Source organism: Chlorocebus sabaeus, chromosome 6 (assembly GCF_047675955.1).
Source record: "Chlorocebus sabaeus isolate Y175 chromosome 6, mChlSab1.0.hap1, whole genome shotgun sequence".
Classification (NCBI taxonomy): domain Eukaryota; kingdom Metazoa; phylum Chordata; class Mammalia; order Primates; family Cercopithecidae; genus Chlorocebus; species Chlorocebus sabaeus.
This window is the reverse complement of record NC_132909.1, coordinates 60,137,209-60,157,865: the sequence shown is the minus strand read 5'-3', so window position 1 is coordinate 60,157,865 and position 20,657 is coordinate 60,137,209. Positions and strand designations below refer to the sequence as shown.

Sequence of the window (20,657 nt, the reverse complement as noted above, 5' to 3'; positions counted from 1 at the left end):
GGCCAGGCTGGTCTAAAACTCCTGACCTCAAATTATCTGCCCGCCTCGGCCCCGCACAATGCTGGGATTACAGGTGTGAGCTACTATGCCCAACTACAAGACTCTCAAAACAAACAACAAATAAACCAGCCAGGCAAGAGGGGACTAGGCTGTGACTGTGTATTTAGAGACCTGATACTGTTTTCGTTCCTCATAAAGGGAGGAATATAAAATATAGATGGTAAAGCACAATTGGAAATAAATAAAACTACAGGAGGCAGGGCCAGAGGGGAGAAGGATGACTGAGGTTTGAGGTTTGGGTGGGAAAAGGGGTCACTTTTTTTTTTTTTTTTGGAGACAGAGTCTTGCTCTGTGGCCCAGGCTGGAGTGCAATGGCACGATCTCAGCTCACTGCAACCTCCGCCTCCCGGGTTCAAGTGATTCTCCTGCCTCAGCCTCCCAAGTAGCTGGAATTACAGGTGTGCGCCACCACGCCCAGCTAATTTTTGTATTTTTAGTAGAGACAGGGTTTCACCATGTTGGACCAGGCTGGTCTCAAACTCCTGATCTCAGGTGATCCGCCAGCCTCGGCCTCCCACAGTGCTGGGATGACAGGTGTGAGCCACCGCGCCCAGCTGGGTCACCGGGCTAGGTCTGAGGGTCCCACCCTCAGACTGATCTGCAACCCCCTCCGCATCAATTTCTCACTGACCACCACCCTTGGCCACTGGCCGACCTAATCCCCCTACTCGTCCGTCATTGGAGACCCTGCAGGGTCCCGCCCCCAACCCCATCGCGCTGCCCCTCTGGGCACTTCCATCCCCCCAGCCCCCCATCCCCAGCCTTTGCCTGTGCTGTTCCACCCGCCAGGAGCGCCGTTTCCAGCCTGACAGCGCGGGCCTGGGCCTCAGTCTTGCGCTCTGCAAACCGCGGTCTCGAACCTACCCCCGCCCTCCTGTCTCGGCGCTGGGGAGGGGCTTCGGGTGCCCGGAGCCACCCCCGCGGGACCCCCAGAGACTGGACTCCAAGTCCCAGAAAGCCCCGCGCTTCCCGTGGGTGGGGCCCGGGGCTTTCCCCCTCCCAGCGCGCAGTTTGGGAGGCGCTGGGCAATTTTCAAATTTTGGCGCTGAGCGGGTGGGGCGGTGACAGCTGCGACCGTGGTCCCCCGGGGACACCCACTCCCAGGCTGGTGCTGGCAGCTGCGCCCGGAGCCCGAGGTCTGGGGCACCCCGCAAAGCTGCCCCGTCCGCTCCGAGGGGCCTCCCCAGGCACGACACGCGGCAGAGGGCTCCGGGCCCATTTCCACGATGGGAAACTGAGGCACGGGAGGGTTAGGGGCCGGTTGGGGGATCCGTACCAGGGGCGTAGCAGAGGCAGGATTCGAACGCGGGACTCTGTTTCCCCCGGGAGGTAGAAAGTTAGTGACCAATTGGCCGGGCGCGGTGGCTCACGCCTGTAACCCCAACACTTTGGGAGGCCAAGGCGGGTGGATCACCTGAGGTCAGGAATTCGAGACCAGCCTGACCACCATGGCGAAACCCCGTCTCCACTAAAAAATAAAAATTATCCGGGCCTGGTGGCAGGTGCCTGTGATCCCAGCTACTCGGGCGGCTGAGGCAGGAGAATCGCTTGAACCTGGGAGGCGGAGGTTGCCGTGAGCCGAGATCGCGCCATTGCCCTCCAGCCTGGGCTACAAGAGCGAAACTCCGTCTCAAAAAGAAAAAAAAGAAAGTTAGTGACCAATTGCTGTCTGCTTTTGGGGAGAGGGTGAGGGGCCGCGGGAGAGAAATCCCGGACCCTGGGACTATGCAGCCCGTAAGGCCCTCAACGCCGACTCGTCCATTCCACTAACCTCCACCCGGCACCGCCACTCCCACTCGGGGAGTGGATATTGGCGCCAGATTTTAAAAATTTCAGCCTAACGGCTGTGGCTGGCTCCTGGCCCAGAATGCGAGCCTGGAGCCTGGATTCCGGAACCTGGATCTGGAGGAGCCCGGATTCCGGAGCCTGGATCTCAGGAAGCCGGGATTCCGGAGCCTGGTTCTGAGGGAGCTCAGATTCCGGAGCCTGGATCTCTGGGAACCCGGATTCCGGAACCTGGATCTCGTTCTGAGGGAGCTCGGATTCCGGAGCCGGGAGCTCGGATTCCGGAGCCTGGATCTCGGGGAGCCTGAATTCCGGAGCCTGGATTCTGGGGTCTGGGTCTTGGGAAGTCGGATTCTGGAACATAGATTCCAGAACTTGGAGGCCAAATCTGGTATCTAAGATCAGAATTCAGGACCCTGGAGTTGGAACCCTGTGATCCCAACAGAAATTCGGGAGGCGAGCAGAGCTCTGGGGCTGTGGCTGGCAGCTGCCTGTTAGATGAGTGAATGGAGCAGTGAAATCAACACGTATTGGCGGGGCCTCTACTTTGTGGCAGGCACTCGGGGGACAGGGGAAGCGAGTACACATTATAAATAAGTGAATTAGGTGAGGCACAGTGGCTCACACCTGCAATCCCAGCATTTAGAGAGGACGAAGCAGAAGGATTGCTTGAGGCCAGGAGTTGGAGACCAGCCTGGGCAACATAGTGAAACCCCATCTCTACAAAATATACAAAAATTAGCCAGGTGAGGTGACTCATGCCTGCAGTCCCAGCTACTTGGGAGGCTCAGGTGGGAGGATCACTTGAGCCCAGAAGGTGGAGGCTGCAGTGAGCAGAGATTGAGTCACTGCACTCCAGCCTGGGTGACAAGAGTAAGACCCTGTCTCAAAAATAAATAAATAGGGCTGGGCGTGGTGGCTCACGCCTGTAATCCCAACACTTTGGGAGGCCGAGGCGGGCAGATCACTTGAGGCCAAGAGTTTAAGACCAGCCCAGCCAACATGATGAAACCCCCTTTCTATTAAAAATATAAAAATTAGCCAGGTGTGAGGGAGCATGCTTGTCATTCCAGCTACTCAGGAGGCTGAGGCACGAGAATTGCTTGAACTCGGGAGACGGAGGTTGCAGTGCGCCGAGATTGTGCCACTGCACTCCAGCCTGGGTGATGGAGTGAGACTCTGTCTCAAAAATGAGTAAATAAATAAGTGAATTGTATGGTATGCTAGAGGGTACTGAGCATGGGGAAGAAAGAAAGTGGGGTAAATGCTGGGGCATGTGTGGAGTAGGGGTAGAGGTGGGCCTCTTAGAAAAGGGCGAGACAGGGTCTCACTACGTTGCCCAGGCTGGTCTCAAACTCCTTGGCTCAAGTGATCTGCCTGCCTTGGCCTCCCAGAGTGCTAGAATTACCGGCATGAGCCACCATGCCCAGCCTATATTCACTTTTCTTATCTCACAGTTTCTGTGGGTCAGGAATCCAGATGTGGCTTAACTTTGGCATCCTCTGGCTCAGGGCTCTGAAAGGTGGCAACCAAGATGTATCTGGGGCAGAGTCCACTTCTAGACTCACTGACACATGGTCAGAAGGATTCTGTTCCTTGCAGACTGTTGGACTGAGAGCCTCAAATCCTGGCCCACTGCTGTCCAGGGCCTACCTCCATTCATCAGGAGGGGCTGGGAGTGAATTAGGCAGAGTTCTCCAGAGAAACAGAACCAGCAGGAAGGGAGAGAGAAAAAGAGATTTTTTTTTTTTTTTTTTTTTTTTTTTGAGACAGAGTTTCACTCTTGTTGCCCAGGCCGGAGTGCAACGGCGCAACCTCGGCTCACCACAATCTCCTGCACCTCCGGGATTCAAGTGATTGTTGTGCCTCAGCCTCTCGAGTAGCTGAGATTAGAGGCACGCGCCACCACACCTGGCTAATTTTGTATTTTTAGTAGAGATGGGGTTTCTCCATGTTGGTCAGGCTGGTCTTGAACTCCCGACCTCAGGTGATCCGCCTGCCTTGGCCTCCCAAAGTGCTGGGATGACAGGCATGAGCCACCATGCCTGGCCAAGAGATTTATTTATTTATTTATTTATTTATTTATTTATATTTTATTTTATTTTATTTTATTTTATTTTTTTTTTTTTTGAGACAGAGTCTCGCTCTGTTGCCCAGGCTGGAGTGCAGTGGCCGGATCTCAGCTCACTGCAAGCTCCGCCTTCCGGGTTTACGCCATTCTCCTGCCTCAGCCTCCGGAGTAGCTGGGACTACAGGCGCCCGCCACCTCGCCCGGCTAGTTTTTTGTATTTTTAGTAGAGACGGGGTTTCACCATGTTCGCCAGGATGGTCTCGAACTCCTGACCTCGTGATCCGCCCGTCTCGGCCTCCCAAAGTGCTGGGATTACAGGCTTGAGCCACCGCGCCCGGCCTATTTTTATTTTTTGAGACAGAGTCTCGCTCTGTCGCCCAGGCTGGAGTGCAATGGCTGGATCTGAGCTCACTGCAAGCTCCGCCTCCCGGGTTCACGCCATTCTCCTGCCTCAGCCTCCCGAGTAGCTGGGACTACAGGTACCCGCCACCTCGCCCAGCTAGTTTTTTGTATTTTTTTAGTAGAGACAGGGTTTCACCGTGTTAGCCAGGATGGTCTCGATCTCTTGACCTCGTGATCCGCCTGTCTCGGCCTCCCAAAGGGCTGGGATTACAGGCTTGAGCCACCGCGCCTGGTCAAGAGATTTATTACAAAGCATTGATGCACATGCCTACAGGGCTGACAGGTCACAACATCTGAAGTCTGCAAACTGGAGACCCAAGACAGCTGATGCTCCTTTTTTTTTTTTCTTTTTTTTGAGATGGAGCCTCACTCTGTTGCCCAGGCTGGAGTGCAGTGGCATGATCTCGACTTACTGCAACCTCTGCCTCCTGGGCTAAAACGATCCTCCCACCTCAGCCTCCCAAGTAGCTGGGATTACAGGCATGCGCCACCACGCCCTGCTGATTTTTGTATTTTTAGTAGAGACGGGGTTTCGCCATGTTGGAAAGGCTGGTCTCGAACTCCTGACCTCAAGTGATCTGCCTGCCTCGGTCTCCCAAAGTGCTGGGATTACAGGCGTGAGCCACCGCGCCTGGCCGAGAGCTGATCTTTCTGTTTGAGTCTGAAGATGGGGAAAAAAGCCAATGTTGCAGTCTGAAGGCCTTCAGGTGGGAGGAATTCTCTGCTCCCCAGGGGAGTGGCAGCGTCTGTGTTCCATCCAGGCCTTTAGTGACTCGGGTAAGGCCCATCCGTGCTAGGGAGGGTAGTGGGTTTGAGTGACTCAGTGACTGTACTGATGCAAAGGGTCAAAGGCTCATCTCATCTAATAACCCCCAGCTGGCATGTGCAGAGTAATGTTTGACCAAATATATAGGCACCCACAGCCCAGCCACGATGGCCTATAAAGTTAACCACCGGGCTGGGAACAGTGACTTACTCCTGTAATCCCAGCACTTTGGGAGGCCGAGGCTGGTGGGTCACTTAAGGTCAGGAGTTTGAGACCAGCCTGGCCAACATGGCAAAACCCCATCTCTATTAAAAATACATACATTAGCCAGGCTTGGTGGTAGGTGCCTGTCGTCCCAGCTACTGGGGAGGTTGAGGCACGAGTATCACTTGAATCCATGAGGTGGAGGTTGCAGTGAGCCAAGATCGCACCACTGCAGTCCAGCCCGGGTGACAGACTGAGACTCTGTCACAAAAAAAATAAAATAAAATAAAATAAAATAAAAAATAAACATCATGGAGCTGGTGCAATAGCTGCTCACCCTGTAATCCCAGCACTTTGGGAGGTCAAGGAGGAAGGATCGCTTGAGGCCAGGAGTTCAAGACCAGCCTGGCCAACATGGTGAAACCCCATCTGTACTAAAAATACAAAAATTAGCCAGGCATGGTAGCCCATGTCTTTAGTCCCAAATACTTGGGAGGCTGAGGCAGGAGAATCGCTTGAACCTGGGAGGCAGAGGTTACAGTGAGCCGAGATGGCACCATTGCACTCCAGCCTTGGGAGACAAGGGCGAAACTCTGTCTCAAAAAAAAAAAAAAGGGGCCGGGCACGGTGGCTCAAGCCTGTAATCCCAGCACTTTGGGAGGCCGAGACGGGTGGATCACGAGGTCAGGAGATCGAGACCATCCTGGCTAACATGGTGAAACCCCATCTCTACTAAAAAATACAAAAAACTAGCTGGGCGAGGTGGCGGGCGCCTGTAGTCCCAGCTACTCGGGAGGCTGAGGCAGGAGAATGGCATGAACCCGGGAGGCAGAGCTTGCAGTGAGCTGAGATCCGGCCACTGCACTCCAGCCTGGGCGACAGAGCGAGACTCCATCTCAAAAAAAAAAAAAAAAAAAAATTAAAAAAAAATTAAAAAAAAAAAAAGATCAGCCTGGCCAACATGGTGAAACTCCATCTCTACCAAAAAATAAAAACATAAAAATTCGCTGGATGTGGTGGCACGTGCCTATAATCCCAGATACTCAGGAGGCTGAGGCGGGAGAATCGCCTGAACCCAGGAAGCAGAAATTGCCGTGAGCTGAGATGGCGCCACTGCACCCCAACCTGGGTGACAGAGTGAGACTTGTCGCAATAAAGAAAAACCTCTAAACTCTGAGGTTTGAACAAGTTGATTCGAGTTATGAATTCCCTCTCCCATGTGGCGTGGCCAGCCTTGTGTCTATTAAACTCTTTGTCTACTACAATACCGTGGTCTCTGACTCTTCCGTTGTTTCCTTTCTTTTTTTTGAGACGGAGTCTTGCCCTGTCACCCAGCCTGGAGTGCAGTGGTGCAATCTCAGCTCACTGCAACCTCCACCTCCCGGGTTCAAGCGATTCTCCTGCCTCAGCCTCCCGAGTAGCAGGGAATACAGGTGCCTGCCACCACCATGCCTGACCACTTTTATATTTTTAGTAGAGACAGGGTTTCTCCATGTTGGTCAGGCTGGTCTCGAACTCCTGACCTCAAGTGATCTGCCTGCCTTGGCCTCCCAAAGTGCTGGGATTACAGGTGTGAGCCACTGTGCCCAGCCTCTTTTTTTTTTTTTTCTTAAGTAAAATACTTTCTTTTTTTTTTTTTTTTTTTTTTTTTGAGACGGAGTCTCGCTCTGTCGCCCAGGCTGGAGTGCAGTGGCGGGATCTCGGCTCACTGCAAGCTCCACCTCCTGGGTTCACGCCATTCTCCTGCCTCAGCCTCCCGAGTAGCTGGGACTACAGGCGCCCGCTACCTCGCCCGGCTAGGTTTTTTGTATTTTTTTAGTAGAGACGGGGTTTCACCGTGTTAGCCAGGATGGTCTCGATCTCCTGACCTCGTGATCTGCCCATCTCGGCCTCCCAAAGTGCTGGGATTACAGACTTGAGCCACCGCGCCCGGCCAAGTAAAATACTTTCTTAGACAGAGGTCTCCCTATGTTGCCCAGGCTGGTCTCAAACTCCTGGACTCAAGGAATCCTCCCACTTCGGGCTCCCAAAGTGCTGGGATTACAGGTGTAAGCCACCGCACCCAGTCACCTGGCCTTTCTTTATGCAGTGGGCAGGAAGAACCCCTGCATAGCTGGGTGTGGTGGTCCGTGCCTGTAATCTTAGCTATTTGGGAGGCTGAGGTGGGAGGATTCCTTAAGCCAGGAGTTCAAGGCTGCAGTGAGCTGTGATGGCGTCACTGCATTCCAGCCCGGGCAACAGAGCAAAACCCATCTCTAAGAGAAAAAAAATAAAAAAACGTTAACCACCCTGAGGGATCACTGGAGCCGGGCCCGAAGCTGCCCACCGTGCCAGCGTTGTCTGCTACCAGGGGTTCCAGCCGTTCCATTGTCTGTGAGCTCTTTTACAAGGTGTGTACACTGTAAAATACTCAGGGCAAGGGAAACGATTCCTGTCCATTGTGTAGCAAGAAATTTTGCCTCGACCAGAGAAAGGTCTGGCTTTTGTTTCAGTCACTGAGAGGTGACCTTTAGGCCCCCGGAATAGCCTGCCTGATGGGTATACCGTTTTGTTTTTTTGTTTTTGTTTTGCTTTGTTTTGAGACAAAGTCTTGCTCTGTCTCCCAGGCTGGAGTGCAGTGGTGCAATCTCGGCTCACTGCAACCTCCGCCACCTGGGTTCAAGTGATTCTCGTGCCTCAGCCTCCCGGAGTAGCTGGGATTACAGGCGCCTTCCGCCACGCCCAGCTAATTTTTGCATTTTTAGGAGAGACGGGATTTCACCATGTTGGCCAGGCTGGTCTCAAACTCCTACCTCAAGTGATCCACTCGCCTCGGCCTTCCAAAGTGCTGGGGTTACAGGCGTGAGTCACCGCGCCTGGCTTCAAGTGGCGTTAGAGGTCACTACAGTAGGGGAGGTGTACGGAGCACTTTCTTTTTTTTTTTTTTTTGAGACGGAGTCTTGCTCTGTCACCCGGGCTGGAGTGCAGTGGCTGCAAGCTCCGCCTCCCGGGTTTACGCCATTCTCTTGCCTCAGCCTCCCGAGTAGCTGGGACTACAGGCGCCCGCCACCGCGCCCGGCTAATTTTTTTTTTGTATTTTTAGTAGAGACGGGGTTTCACCGTGTTAGCCAGGATGGTCTCGATCTCCTGACCTTGTGATCCGCCCATCTCGGCCTCCCAAAGTGCTGGGATTACAGGCTTGAGCCACCGCGCCCGGCCACGGAGCACTTTCTATGCCAAGCCCATTCTAGGTCCTTGTTTTGGGTAAACCTTTCCACAACCTGACTTTCCCATGAAAAGAGGGAGTTTCAGGGAGGTTAAGCCACCAACCCAAGGACACACAGCTGATGACGGCTGCAGGTGGGATTTGAACCAGGCAAACGTGACCTCAGACAGAGCCTCTCCTTCTACCTCCCTCTGCGAGGCACAGTCCCAGACCTGCCAGCCTCTTGCTGTGCACCATTTCCCCTGCCCCTTCCCTGCCACTGTCCTCAGAATTTCCCCAGTGTGCCCTAGCCTTCGCTGGAGCCTCCACTGCCACCTGGCTTGGCAATCCCACCTCCTCCCACCCCAGGCCTGTCTTACAAATGTCTGCAAGTTCAAATGATGACTCAGCTCCATCCCGAAACCTCTCCTTGGGGACAGGAGTCATGCCTTGTTCGTCTTGTTCATCTTTGCAGAAAAACATGATGTCAGAGCTCAGCCGTTGCCAATCACTTCCTGGCTACATCCGGAGTGAAACGCAGACCCCTCCCTGCAGCCCCCAAAGCCCTGTGAGCTCATCTTCCCGGCTCTCCCTCTTGCTCACTCTGTTCCACCCCCAGGCCTCTTGGGATTCCTCAAATGCACCAGGTGAGGTCCTGTGTCAGGGCCTTTTCATGCACTGTGCCTGCTGCCTGGGACCTCTGCCCCCAGAGCCCCTTGAACCTGACTTTTTACTATTTTATCTATTGATTTATTTTTAGACAGAGTCCCACTCTGCCACCCAGGTGGGGTACAGTGGCTTGATCTCATCCCACTACAATCTCCACCTCCCAGGCTCAAGTGGGTCTCCTGCCTCAGCCTCCTGAGTAGCTGGGATTACAGGCATGCGCCACCACGCCTGGCCAACTTTTTGTATTTTTAGTAGAGACAGGGTTTTGCCATGTTGGCCAGGCTAGTCTCGAACTCCTGACCTCAAGTGATCTGCCCGCCTTGTCCTCCCAAAGTGCTGGGATTACAGGTGTGAGCCACTGTACCCAGCCCCTGCCTCCTTTTTTTTTTTTTTTTTGGTGACAGGGCCATGTTTTGTCGCCCAGGCTGGAGTGCAATGGTGTGATCATAGCTCACTGCAGCCTGAAACTCCTGGGCTCAGGCGATCCTCCTGCTTTAGCCTCCTGAATAGCTGGGACTACAGGTGTGCCCACCACACCTGGCTAATTATTTTTATTTTTATTTATTTATTTTTATTTTTATTTTCTTTGAGATGGAGTCTCATTCTGTCGCCCAGGCTGGAGTGCAGTGGCATGATCTCGCCTCAGTGCGAGCTCCGCCTCCCGGGTTCACGCCATTCTCCTGCCTTAGCCTCCCAAGTAGCTGTGACTACAGGCGCCCGCCACGATGCCCAGCTAATTTTTTGTATTTTTAGTAGAGACAGGGTTTCACTGTGTTAGCCAGGATGATCTCGATCTCCTGACCTCATCATCCGCCCTTCTCGGCCTCCCAAAGTGCTGGGATTACAGGCGTGAGCCACTGCGCCTGGCCCTACACCTGGCTAATTTTAAAAAAATTATTTATGGCTGGGTGCAGTAGCTCACTCCTGTAATCCCAACACTTTGGGAAGCCGAGGCGGGTGGATCATGAAGTCAGGACCTGGATCGTGAGGAGTTCGAGACCATCCTGGCCAAGATGTGAAACCCCATCACTACTAAAAGTACAAAAATTAGCCAGGTGCAGTGGTGGGCACCTGTAACCCCAGCTACTCGGGAGGCTGAGGCAGGAGAATCACTTGAACCGGGAGGTGGAGGTTACAGTGAGCTGAGATTGTGCCACTGCACTGGGAGACAGAGAGAGACTCCGTCTCAAAAAAAAAAAAAAAAATTATTTGTAGAGATGGGAGTCTTGCAAGATTGCCCAGGCTGGTCTCGAACTCCTGAGCTCGAGCAATCCTCCCGACTTGGCCTCCCAAAGTGCTGAGATTACACACATGAGTCTACCCTTAGAGATAGAGGCTGCAGTGAGTCATGATCACACCACTGCACTCCAGCCTGGGCAATAAAGGGAGACCCTGTCTCAAAAAGGAAAAAGAAAAAGAAACTAATCTCATTAGAGGATATTGATATCTTGACCTCATAATCTGCCCACCTCAGCCTCCCAAAGTGCTGGGATTACAGGTGTGAGCCACTGCGCCTGGCCCCGGCCACGTTTTTTGTTGTTCTTCTTAATTTAAATGAATGCAAAAACCTCTATGCTGGATAAATGTTGTAAAATTTATTTTGTTTAAAGCCGAGTAAGGTGGCTCACACCTGTAATTCTAACACTTTGGGAGGCCAAGGCAGGTAGATCATTTGAGGTCAGGAGTTGGAGACCAGCCTGGCCAACATGGTGAAACCCCATCTCTACTAAAAATACAAAAAATTAGCCAAGTGTGGTGGAGGGCACCTGTAATCCCAGCTACTTGGGAAGCTAAGGCAGGAGGGTCACTTGAACCTGGGAGGTGGAGGTTGCAGTGAGCTGAGATCGTGCCACTGCTCTCCAGCCTAGGTGACAGATCGAGATTCTGTCTCAAAAAAAAAAAAGAAAGAAAGAAAGAAAATTATGACAGGATTACACATACCGATTACTCCTCTCACCTCAGCCTCCAAGATGGTCTCGGTGACGCTGTTATTGATCTCATCTTTTACTTTATTTTATTTTTAGATGCAGAATCTCGCTCTGTTGCCCAGGCTGGAGTGCAGTGACATGATCATAGCTCACTGCAGCCTCAAACTCCCAGGCTCAAGTGATCCTCCCATCTCAGCCTCTTGCGTAGCTGGGACTACAGGTGTGCACCACCACGGTCTGCTAACTTTTAAAATTTTTGTAGAGGCCGGGCACGGTGGCTCAAGCCTGTAATCCCAGCACTTTGGGAGGCCGAGACGGGCGAATCATGAGGTCAGGAGATCGAGACCATCCTGGCTAACATGGTGAAACCCCGTCTCTACTAAAAAATACAAAAACTAGCCGGGCGAGGTGGCGGGCGCCTGTAGTCCCAGCTACTCGGGAGGCTGAGGCAGGAGAATGGCGTGAACCCGGGAGGCGGAGCTTGCAGTGAGCTGAGATCTGGCCACTGCACTCCAGCCCGGGTGACAGAGCGAGACTCTGTCTCAAAAAAAAAAAAAAAAAAAAAAAATTTTTGTAGAGATGGGGTCTCCCTATGTTGCCCAGGTTGGTCTCAAACTCCTGGGCTCAAGCAATCCTCCTGCCTCGGCCTCCCAAAGTGCTGGGATTACAGAGGTGATCTCTGGTGCCAGGCCCAAAGATAATAGTGCACATTTCCTGAACGCTTACCTGATTGTGGGAATTTGATCCTTCAATGTCTCTGATGAAGCCTTAGTGTGACTGCTCCCATCTTACAGAGAAAGAAACTGAGACTGGAGCTCATTTTCTTTTCTTTTCTTTTTTTTTTTGAGATCGAGTCTCATTCTTGTTGCCCAGGCTGGAGTGCAATGGCATGATCTCGGCTCACTGCACCCTCCACCTCCCGAGTTCAAGCGATTCTCCTGCCTCAGCCTCCTGAGTAGCTGGGACTACAGGCATGCACCACCACGCCTGACTAATTTTTATATTTTTAGTAGAGGTGGGGTTTCACCATGTTGGCCAGGCTGGTCTTGAATTCCTGACCTCAGGTGATGCGCCCACCTTGGCCTCCCAAAGTGCTGGGGATTACAGGTGTGAGCCACCGTGCCTGGCCCGGCTGGAGCTCATTTTCTGAGCTGAAAGGCACAGAGTTCAGAGTCTCTTGCGGATATTCCAAGATACTCCAGATATTCCAAGATGCCTGGAGCCAGGACTGGAAAAGGGAGGCAGAGGAGGGCTTGGGTCTAGAAAGAGAAGGCTGTAGGGTGGGGGACATGGGGGTCCAGGCAGTTGGTCTGGGAGAAAATAAGGCCAAATCAGTGTTGACAGAGAAGTAGGATTTTCCTGGTGAAAACTAGAGGAAGACAGCATCTCAGGTGGAGGAAAAAGCTGACAAAGGCCCGGCCTCTTGGACAGGAGGTTGTTATGGCTGGCATGGGGGACACACAGAGGAAGGACTTACACATACTCTCTGAGGCCCTGCTTTGCTCGCCTTATTTTATTTCATTTATTTTATTTTTGAGACAGATTCTCGCTCTGTCTCCCAGGCTAGAGTGCCGTGGCGCAATCTCAGCTCACTGCAACCTCTGTCTCTGTCTCCCAGGTTCAAGCGATTCTCCTGCCTCAGCCTCCCGATTAGCTGGGATTACTGGCGTGCGCCACCATGCCCTGGTAATTTTTGTATTTTTAATAGAGATGGGGTTTCACCGTGTTGGCCAGGTTGGTCTTGAACTCCTGACCCCAGATGATCCACCTGCCTCAGCCTCCCAAAGTGCTGGGATTACAGGCATGAGCCACTGTGCCCAGCCCTTATTTTATTTATTTATTTGAGATGGGGTCTCACTCTGTTGCCCAGGCTGGAATGCAATTGTGCAAGTCTGGCTCACTGCAGCCAGGAACTCCTGGGATCAAGTGATCCTCCTGCCTCGACCTCCGGAGTAGCCGGGATTGCAGGTGTACACAACACACCCCATTCTTTTTTTTTTTTTTTTTAAAGACAGAGTCTCACTCTGGCACGATCTTGGCTCACTGCAATCTCAGCTTACTGCAACCTCTGCCTCCCAAGTTCAAGCCATTCTCCTGCCTCAGCCCCCAGAGTAGCTGGGATTACAGGCATGTGCCACCATGCCCGACTGATTTTGTATTTTAGTTTCTCCATGTTGGTCAGGCTGGTCTTGAACTCCTGGCCTCAGGTGATCCGCCCGCCTCGGCCTCCCGAAGTGCTGGGATTACAGGCGTGAGCCACCGTGCCCGGCCTTTTGTTTTGAGATGGAGTCTCTCTCTGTCACCATGCCCTGTGCAGTGGCATGATCTCAGCTCACTGCAACCTCCACCTCCTAGGTTCAATCCATTCTCCTGCCTCAGCCTCCTGAGTAACTGGGATTACAGGCACGTGCCACCATGCCCAGCTAATTTTTGTGCTTTTAATAGAGACGGGGTTTCACCATGTTGGCCAGGCTGGTTTCGAACTCCTGACCTCATGATCTGCTCTCCTCGGCCTCTTAATGTGCTGGGATTAACCAGCCTGCAATACTTTATAAAAATAAAAATCAGGCTGGGCGTGGTGGCTCACGCCTGTAATCCCAGCGTCAGGGAACAAAATATCAAAATTGTAAATAAAGACAGAATCTGACTTTGCACTTATCCCACTCACCTCCCTGACCTTCCCTGTCTTCAGCTCATGTTGGCCGTATTGGTCAGGCTAGTCTGGAACTCCTGACCTCAGTTGATCTGCCCGCCTAGGACTCCCAAAGTGCTGGGATTACAGGCGTGATCCACCGCGCCCGGCCGATTTAATTTTTAAAATGAAATTATAAAATATAAATATATATGTTGCCTGCGTAAAACATTGCATATATAAAATTATATAAAACGTTGCAACTGCCACGGTCCCCTTATCCCCTCCCTCCAGCCCAGTGCCCCGCCCGTCCGTCCCTCTCTTCCGGCGCTGAGGGCGCAGAAACTCTGCGCGGCCACCAGATGGCGCCGCCGCGCCTCGCAGCCCCGGGACATTTCGTGCCCCAGCGGTGGGCGTCGCGGAGGAGGCGGGATGCGTCAGCTGGACTCGCGGGCCGGGAGCCGGGGAACCGGGGAAACCGAGCCGCCGGGCCGAGGCCAGACCCCAGGCTGGCGGAGGAGGGGACTCAGATGTGAGTCACCCGGGAGCCCCCAGTCGACCGTGGGAGACGTTGTCATGCCGGGCCTGCCCGCCTCGTTCCTAAGCAGCCTTCCTGGGGCGGCGGAGTCCTGCAGGCGGCCGTGCCTGGCGCACAGGCGTGACTCCAACACGAACTAGCCCGTGGCCTCACCAAGCCTCAGTTTACCCTTTTGCATAATGCACATAAGCATCCCCCCTGCTTCTCAGGTCTTGGATTAAATCATCCATGAATCGGGAGGGGTGGAGGGTGCCAGGTCCGCACCACGCTCAGTGCAGGTCAGCGCCCACCCCGGGGTGAGAAATAAAGGTGGCCGTCATCCCTGCACGTGGGCCTGGGGTGGCGGCGTGCAGCCGCAGCCTGCACCATTCCCCCCAACAATGGCTTTCTCCTCGGCCTGGAGGCCTCCGCACGGGCAAAGCCTGGAACGCCAGGCAGCCGGCGGGGGCGGGGCCGCGCCACCTGCACCTCCCACGCGCACCGCACCCTGAAACTCGCGGGGTCGGCGAGGGGGCGCCCGCTTTCTTCTCCAGAGTGCCCCGGGCTTTGCAACCTCCCACTTTCGGGACCCTGGAGGAGGCCTCCCGCGACCACCAGGTGACAGATGATGTGTATTGAGCGCTTACTGTCAGCAGTATTTTATGTCATGCTCTGCAAACCAGCGAGGCCGGCGCTGCAGCCCCATTACTCAGACAGGAATATAGAGGCCGGGAAAAGCGAAATCACCCAGGGGCTGGGGTCGCCGCAGCCAGGAGAGACTCCGGCCATCACCACCACCTGGGCGAGATCAGACTGCAAACGGGGCCCCTTCCCGGTGCAGCCCCTCCACCCTCAGCAGAACTTGGGAAAGGCGCAGTCCGGGACTCTCCGCGCATCGGGAGGGGATTCCAGGCCCCCCCCCCCGAAAGTCCGGGCCGCCTCGCGCGCTGGAAATCCCGCGCGCGCCCCGAACCGCGGCTCGGCTGCCGGGAAATCAGGAGAAAAAAACTTCTGCTTTTTTTTTTCTTTTCTGGCATTCGCGGTCACCTACCCGGCCCCCGCGCGCCCTCCTCCCGGTTCTCGCCCCCACGTGGGGCGCCCCCACACGGCGCTCCGCCCCCTCCCCGCCGTCGGCCAACCGCAGAGCTGTCTGCACTCTCCGTTGTCCTTCCACCAATAGGAGGGGTGAATGACTCCACTGAGGCCACGCCCCATCCGTCAAGTCTATAAAAGTCGGTGCCGGAGGCTCCCGGCTCAGATCGCCGAGGCTTCGGACTACGGTTGGTTTCTGCAACTTCCCGGATTATTTTCGCCAAGGACTTTGCAACATTTTTGTCCGCCTTTTCTGGAAGGATTTCGCTGCTTCCCGAAGGTCTTGGACGAGCGCTCCAGCTCCGTGGGAAGGTTTTGGGCTCTCTGGCGCGGATTTTGCAATTTCTCCCTGGGGACTGTCGTGGAGCCGCGTCCACTGTGGATTATAATTGCAACATGACGCTGGAAGAGCTCGTGGCGTGCGACAACGCGGCGCAGAAGTAAGTAGCCGGGGCCGCCGCCGTCTGAGGTCGGCCGGGACGGGATGGGTCGGGTTGGGCCGGGCCAGGAGCGGAATGTAGCACCCGGTGGTCCGCCCGTCACTGATCCCTCTCTCCTGGCCTCAGGATGCAGACGGTGACCGCCGCGGTGGAGGAGCTGTTGGTGGCCGCTCAGCGCCAGGATCGCCTCACAGTGGGGGTGTACGAGTCGGCCAAGTTGATGAATGTGTGAGTCAGACCCCTCCCCGGGCCGGGCGCGGGTGGGACGGGACCTCCCCTCCGCTCTGGACGCTTTCCACACGCTTGTCTCGCATGGGGCTGGGACTTCCCCAAGTGCCACCCGCTGTGGATGCAGAGCTTCTCTGCTGTTTTGTGGATTGGGGGGGCTGCCGTATCCTGATGCATCGTCTGCAAGCGCCCCTCCCGCTGTGGGCCTGTCTCCCCACACCCCACACTTTGAACCGTGTGCCTTCCCCGCCCCCCACCGTCACCAGCTTGCAGAGGCAATCCCCTCCCTGCAGTTTCTCTTTTGCTCTTGCACACTCCTTTTTTGCAAACTCCCCCTGCACGGTGGCCTCTCCCCTGTCCTCGGCTGACCCACCCCTTCCCTTTGGCCCCCTCAGGGACCCAGACAGCGTGGTCCTCTGCCTCTTGGCCATTGACGAGGAGGAGGAGGATGACATCGCCCTGCAAATCCACTTCACGCTCATCCAGTCCTTCTGCTGCGACAACGACATTAACATCATGCGGGTGTCAGGCATGCAGCGCCTGGCACAGCTCCTGGGAGAGCCAGCCGAGACCCAGGGCACCACTGAGGCCCGAGACCTGCATTGTCTCCTGGTCACGGTGAGTCGGGCCTCTGCCCTGCCCCGCCACACCCGGGCACCTGGGCTGGTGTTTGTCAACAAAGTCGGGCTGACTGGTCCTGCACAGCTCAGCGTTCAACCATGCTTGGCATGTCCCGTGGGCAGCCGGGCTGGGGCCTCCTCACCCAGGGAGCTATTTTGAGCCTGCCTGTTTTCCCCACACATGGGGCCCCGGGAGAGGGAGGCTCCCACTAAACCCCTTCTTTTCCCCTCCCACAGAACCCTCACACGGACGCCTGGAAGAGCCACGGCTTGGTGGAGGTAGCCAGCTACTGCGAAGAAAGCCGGGGCAACAACCAGTGGGTGCCCTACATCTCTCTTCAGGAACGCTGAGGCCCTTCCCAGCAGCAGAACCTGTTAAGTTGCTGCCAAAAACAAAAAATAAAATAAATATTTGAACCCCCCTCCCCCTCAGCACAACCCCCCCATAACAACCCAACCCACGAAACCATCGGGGGCAGAGTCGTTGGAGACTGAAGAGGAGGAGGAGGAGGAGAAGGGGAGTGAGTGGCCGCCCCCAGGGCGGAGATCGGGGAGCTGGCGGCCGCCGATCCGATGGAGGAGAAGTGGGGACCCAGGCCAGCAGGAGACAGGACCCCGGAGCTCAGGCCTTGGGATGGAGCAGAAGCTGGAGTGGCGGGGCACGCTGCCGCCTTTCCTATCACGGAGGGTCCAGACTCTCCACTTGAGGGTGGAGTGAGACTGACTGCAACCCCCACCCTCCTTGAGACTGGAGCTGGCGTCTGCAGACCAGAGACCTGGTTGAACTTGGTTGGTGCTTGTCTGCACCCTCGACAAGACCACACTTTGGGACTTGGGAGCTGGGGCCAAAGTTGCTCTGTACCCATGAACTCCCAGTTTGCGAATCATAGAGACAATCTATTTTGTTACTTGCACTTGTTACTCGAACCACTGAGAGCGAGATAGGAAGCACAGATATCTATATTTTTATTTCTACTATGATGACCTTGTAATAAATTTCTAAAGCTTCTGGGTGCTTGTATGTTTTCGGCTTCTGAGAACAACTGGGACCCCTGCCCCCTCCCCTGGGACACGCTTCACACACCCCCTCCCCACCTCTCCTCCGCAACCCCCGCCAGCTCGCCAGGAAGTGTTACTCAAGCCCCTGTTAGCAGCTCCAGGCTGCCGTGCAGAACAGTACCTCTTCTCTCTGCAGCAGGCGCCTCCACCGACTCCAACAAATCTATGCCTCTTTTTTTTTTTTTTCTCCTCCTACCCTGTAGCAATTAAGAGACCGGTTTATTACGAAACCTGGCCGCCGTGCCACCGCTGTTACTGGCTGTGCAGGAGCCAGCCCTAAGCTCTGGGCACATATGGAGGCATTTCGGCGGGAGGGGGTGCCGCCACCGCAGCCCAAGGTCCAGAGCGGTCAATGGGGCACCTGGGACCACACAGCGAGGTGAGCTCAGGACTTGCAAGGAAGAGCTCCTTTGGAGGATTCCGCAAGGAGTGCCCCGCACCCACCACAGCCGTCTCCATCCCAGGATAGGCCTCTCTTTTGCACTAAAGAAAAGAACTTTTTTTTTTTAATTTCCGCAAACTAAAATCAACAAGCAGAAAAATACCCCAGGAAGTCGGCCTCTGGGCCAGCTGGCCTTGGCACAGTGCTGCGTTTTGCCTCTAAACCGAAACTGCGAGCCCTGGCCAGCCACCTCCTACTTCTCCCAAAGTTGCAGGCGCGGTGGTGACTCCCCCTGCCCCGGGCTGGGAACGTGGCCCAGCCCTTCCGTGCCCGGCCTCAGTCTTCCCGCCCCAGGTCTGCAGGGTGGGCCCGCCCTGGCCGGGCACAGGGACGACCTTGGCTCCCCTCTGCCATGCAGCCCCAAGCCTGAGAACTAGGGGGGAGTGTGGAGGGGGTGGGGTGGTCCTGCCCGCAGTCCGCGACCTTTCCACTGAGCCTCACGTGGGCGCATGAGGAAAACCCCAGCAGCTCCCTGGGAGTCACGGGGATGGGGGGAGCCCCGGCGGGGGAGGGAGAGAGAGGGAGGGGGAAGTCCCAGAGGGAGAAGGGGGAGGGGAGGGGATCCCGCCTGGGGCTAGGAGGAGGGGAGAACTGAAGTGGGGAAAGGGGAGCCCAGAAGGGGAAGGGGAATCCCCCACAGCCCTGAACCAACAGGGAAACCCCGGGAGGGGGTAGACAGGCAGCAGGAGTCCCGAAGGGGTTGGAGGAGGGGGGAATGGAGGCGAAGAGGCGGGAGCCCCGAGGGAGTAGGGGATGATGGGGTGGGGATCCCTGAGATGGCGCCCAAGCGGGGAGGGCGCCTGGGAAGGGGTACAGAGGGCGAGGGGCTCTTGAGGGATTGGGGTGCGGGAGAACATGGGGGGCCAAAACCCAAGGGGGGAAGGACCAGGTGGGGCAAGGGTCGGTCTAGTGGCGGCCTGCAAAAGTTATGGCTTTTCTTTTTCTTTCTTTTGAGACAGTCTCACTTCATCGCCCGGGCTGGAGTGCAGTGGCGCGATCTCGCCTCACTACCTGGGTTCAAGCGATTCTCCTGAGTAGCTGGGACTACAAGCACCCACCACCACGCCCAGCTAATTTTTGTATTTTTAGTAGAGATGGGGTTTCACCATGTTGGCCAGGCTGGTCTCAAACTCTTGACCTCAGGTGATCCGCCCACCTTGGCCTGCAAAGTGCTGAGATTACAGGTCTGAGCCACCGCTCCCATTCTCTGTCTCTGCCATTGGTCAAGCTCCTAGGGTAGGGAGGCGAGGCCGGCTTGGAGGGCTATGCCCCCTGGGATGGGCTGGTCTGTCTCCATCCTCATTTTTCCATTCCTACTCCTCGGCCTCTAGAACAGTGCAGCCAGATCTCAGGCTCCTGAGCCCCAAGCGGAGACAGGGCATGGAGGGGCCCCAGTGGTGGGACCCTCAGCCAGGACATTCACCTGTCTGTGCCTCAGTTTCTCCCTCTGAAAAATGGGATAATGCTACCTAGCTCATAGACTGTTGAGGAGATTCAATGATATATAGATTCCTGGGCCGGCCCCGTGGCTCACTCTCTGTAATCCTAAGACTTTGGGAGGCTTGGGGGAGGTGGGGAGGAATCCCTGAACCCAGGAGTTCGAGACCAGCATAGATAAACATAGGGAGACCCAGGTGCCTACAAAAAAGTTTTAAAAATTAGCTGGGCATGGTGGTATGGGCCTGTGGTCCCAGCTACTTAGGAGCCTGAGGCGGGAGGAGAACTTGAGCCCTGGAGATGGAGGCTGCAGTGAGCTGTGATCGCACCCCCGCACTCTAGCCTGGGTGACAGAGCGAGACCCTGTCTCAAAACAAACAAACAAACAAACAAACAGACCCTGAAATATAGCTTCTTTGACCAGCTTCCTTCAAAGTACTTCCAGAATCATCTTTTTTTTTTCAATTTTTAAAAGATTATTCATTTAAACATTTTAGATTTAGCTGGGTGTGGTGGCTCACGCCTGTTACGGTTTGAATTGTGTCCCCCACAAAAGATGTGGAAGGCTGGGCACGGTGGCTCACGCCTGTAATCCCAGGACTTTGGGAGGTCGAGGTGGGAGGATCATTTGAGGTCAAGAGTTCGAGACCAGCCTGGCCAAGAGGATGAAACCCCATTTCTACTAAAATACAAAAGTTAGCTGGGCGTGGTGACGCACACCTGTAGTCCCAGCTACTCAGGAGGCTGAGGCAGGAGAATCACTTGAATCCAGGAGGCGGAGGTTGCAGTGAGCAGAGATCCTGCCACTGCACTCTGTCTCTGTCTGTCTGTCTGTCTGTCTCTCTCTCTCTCTCTCTCTCTCTCTATATATATATATATATAAAGGAAAAGAACAAAAAAGAAGCAGGGTCATGCTCTCTTGCCCAGGCTGGAGTGCAGTGGCATGACCATGGCTCACTGTAGCCTCGACCTCCTGGGCTCCAGCAATTCTCCAGCCTCAGCCTCCTGAGTAGCTGGGACTAAAGGTGCACACCACCATGCCTAGCTATTTGTTACTTTTTTTTTTTTTTTTTTTTTGTAGAAATGAGGTCTCACTATATTACCCAGGCTGGTCTCAAATT

At 54.9% G+C, this 20,657-nt stretch overlaps 1 protein-coding gene across 1 annotated transcript; it reads left to right on the top strand.

Moving 5' to 3' along the window:
- The first annotated feature begins 15,463 nt into the window (after positions 1 to 15,463).
- GADD45B (growth arrest and DNA damage inducible beta) lies at positions 15,464 to 17,607 on the top strand. The gene is made up of 4 exons (XM_007994716.3): positions 15,464 to 15,750; positions 15,877 to 15,978; positions 16,374 to 16,596; positions 16,836 to 17,607. The coding sequence occupies exons 1-4, from the start codon at positions 15,707 to 15,709 to the stop codon at positions 16,947 to 16,949; spliced, it is 483 nt and encodes a 160-aa protein (XP_007992907.1). The 5' UTR covers positions 15,464 to 15,706; the 3' UTR covers positions 16,950 to 17,607.
- Positions 17,608 to 20,657: the final 3,050 nt, after the last annotated feature.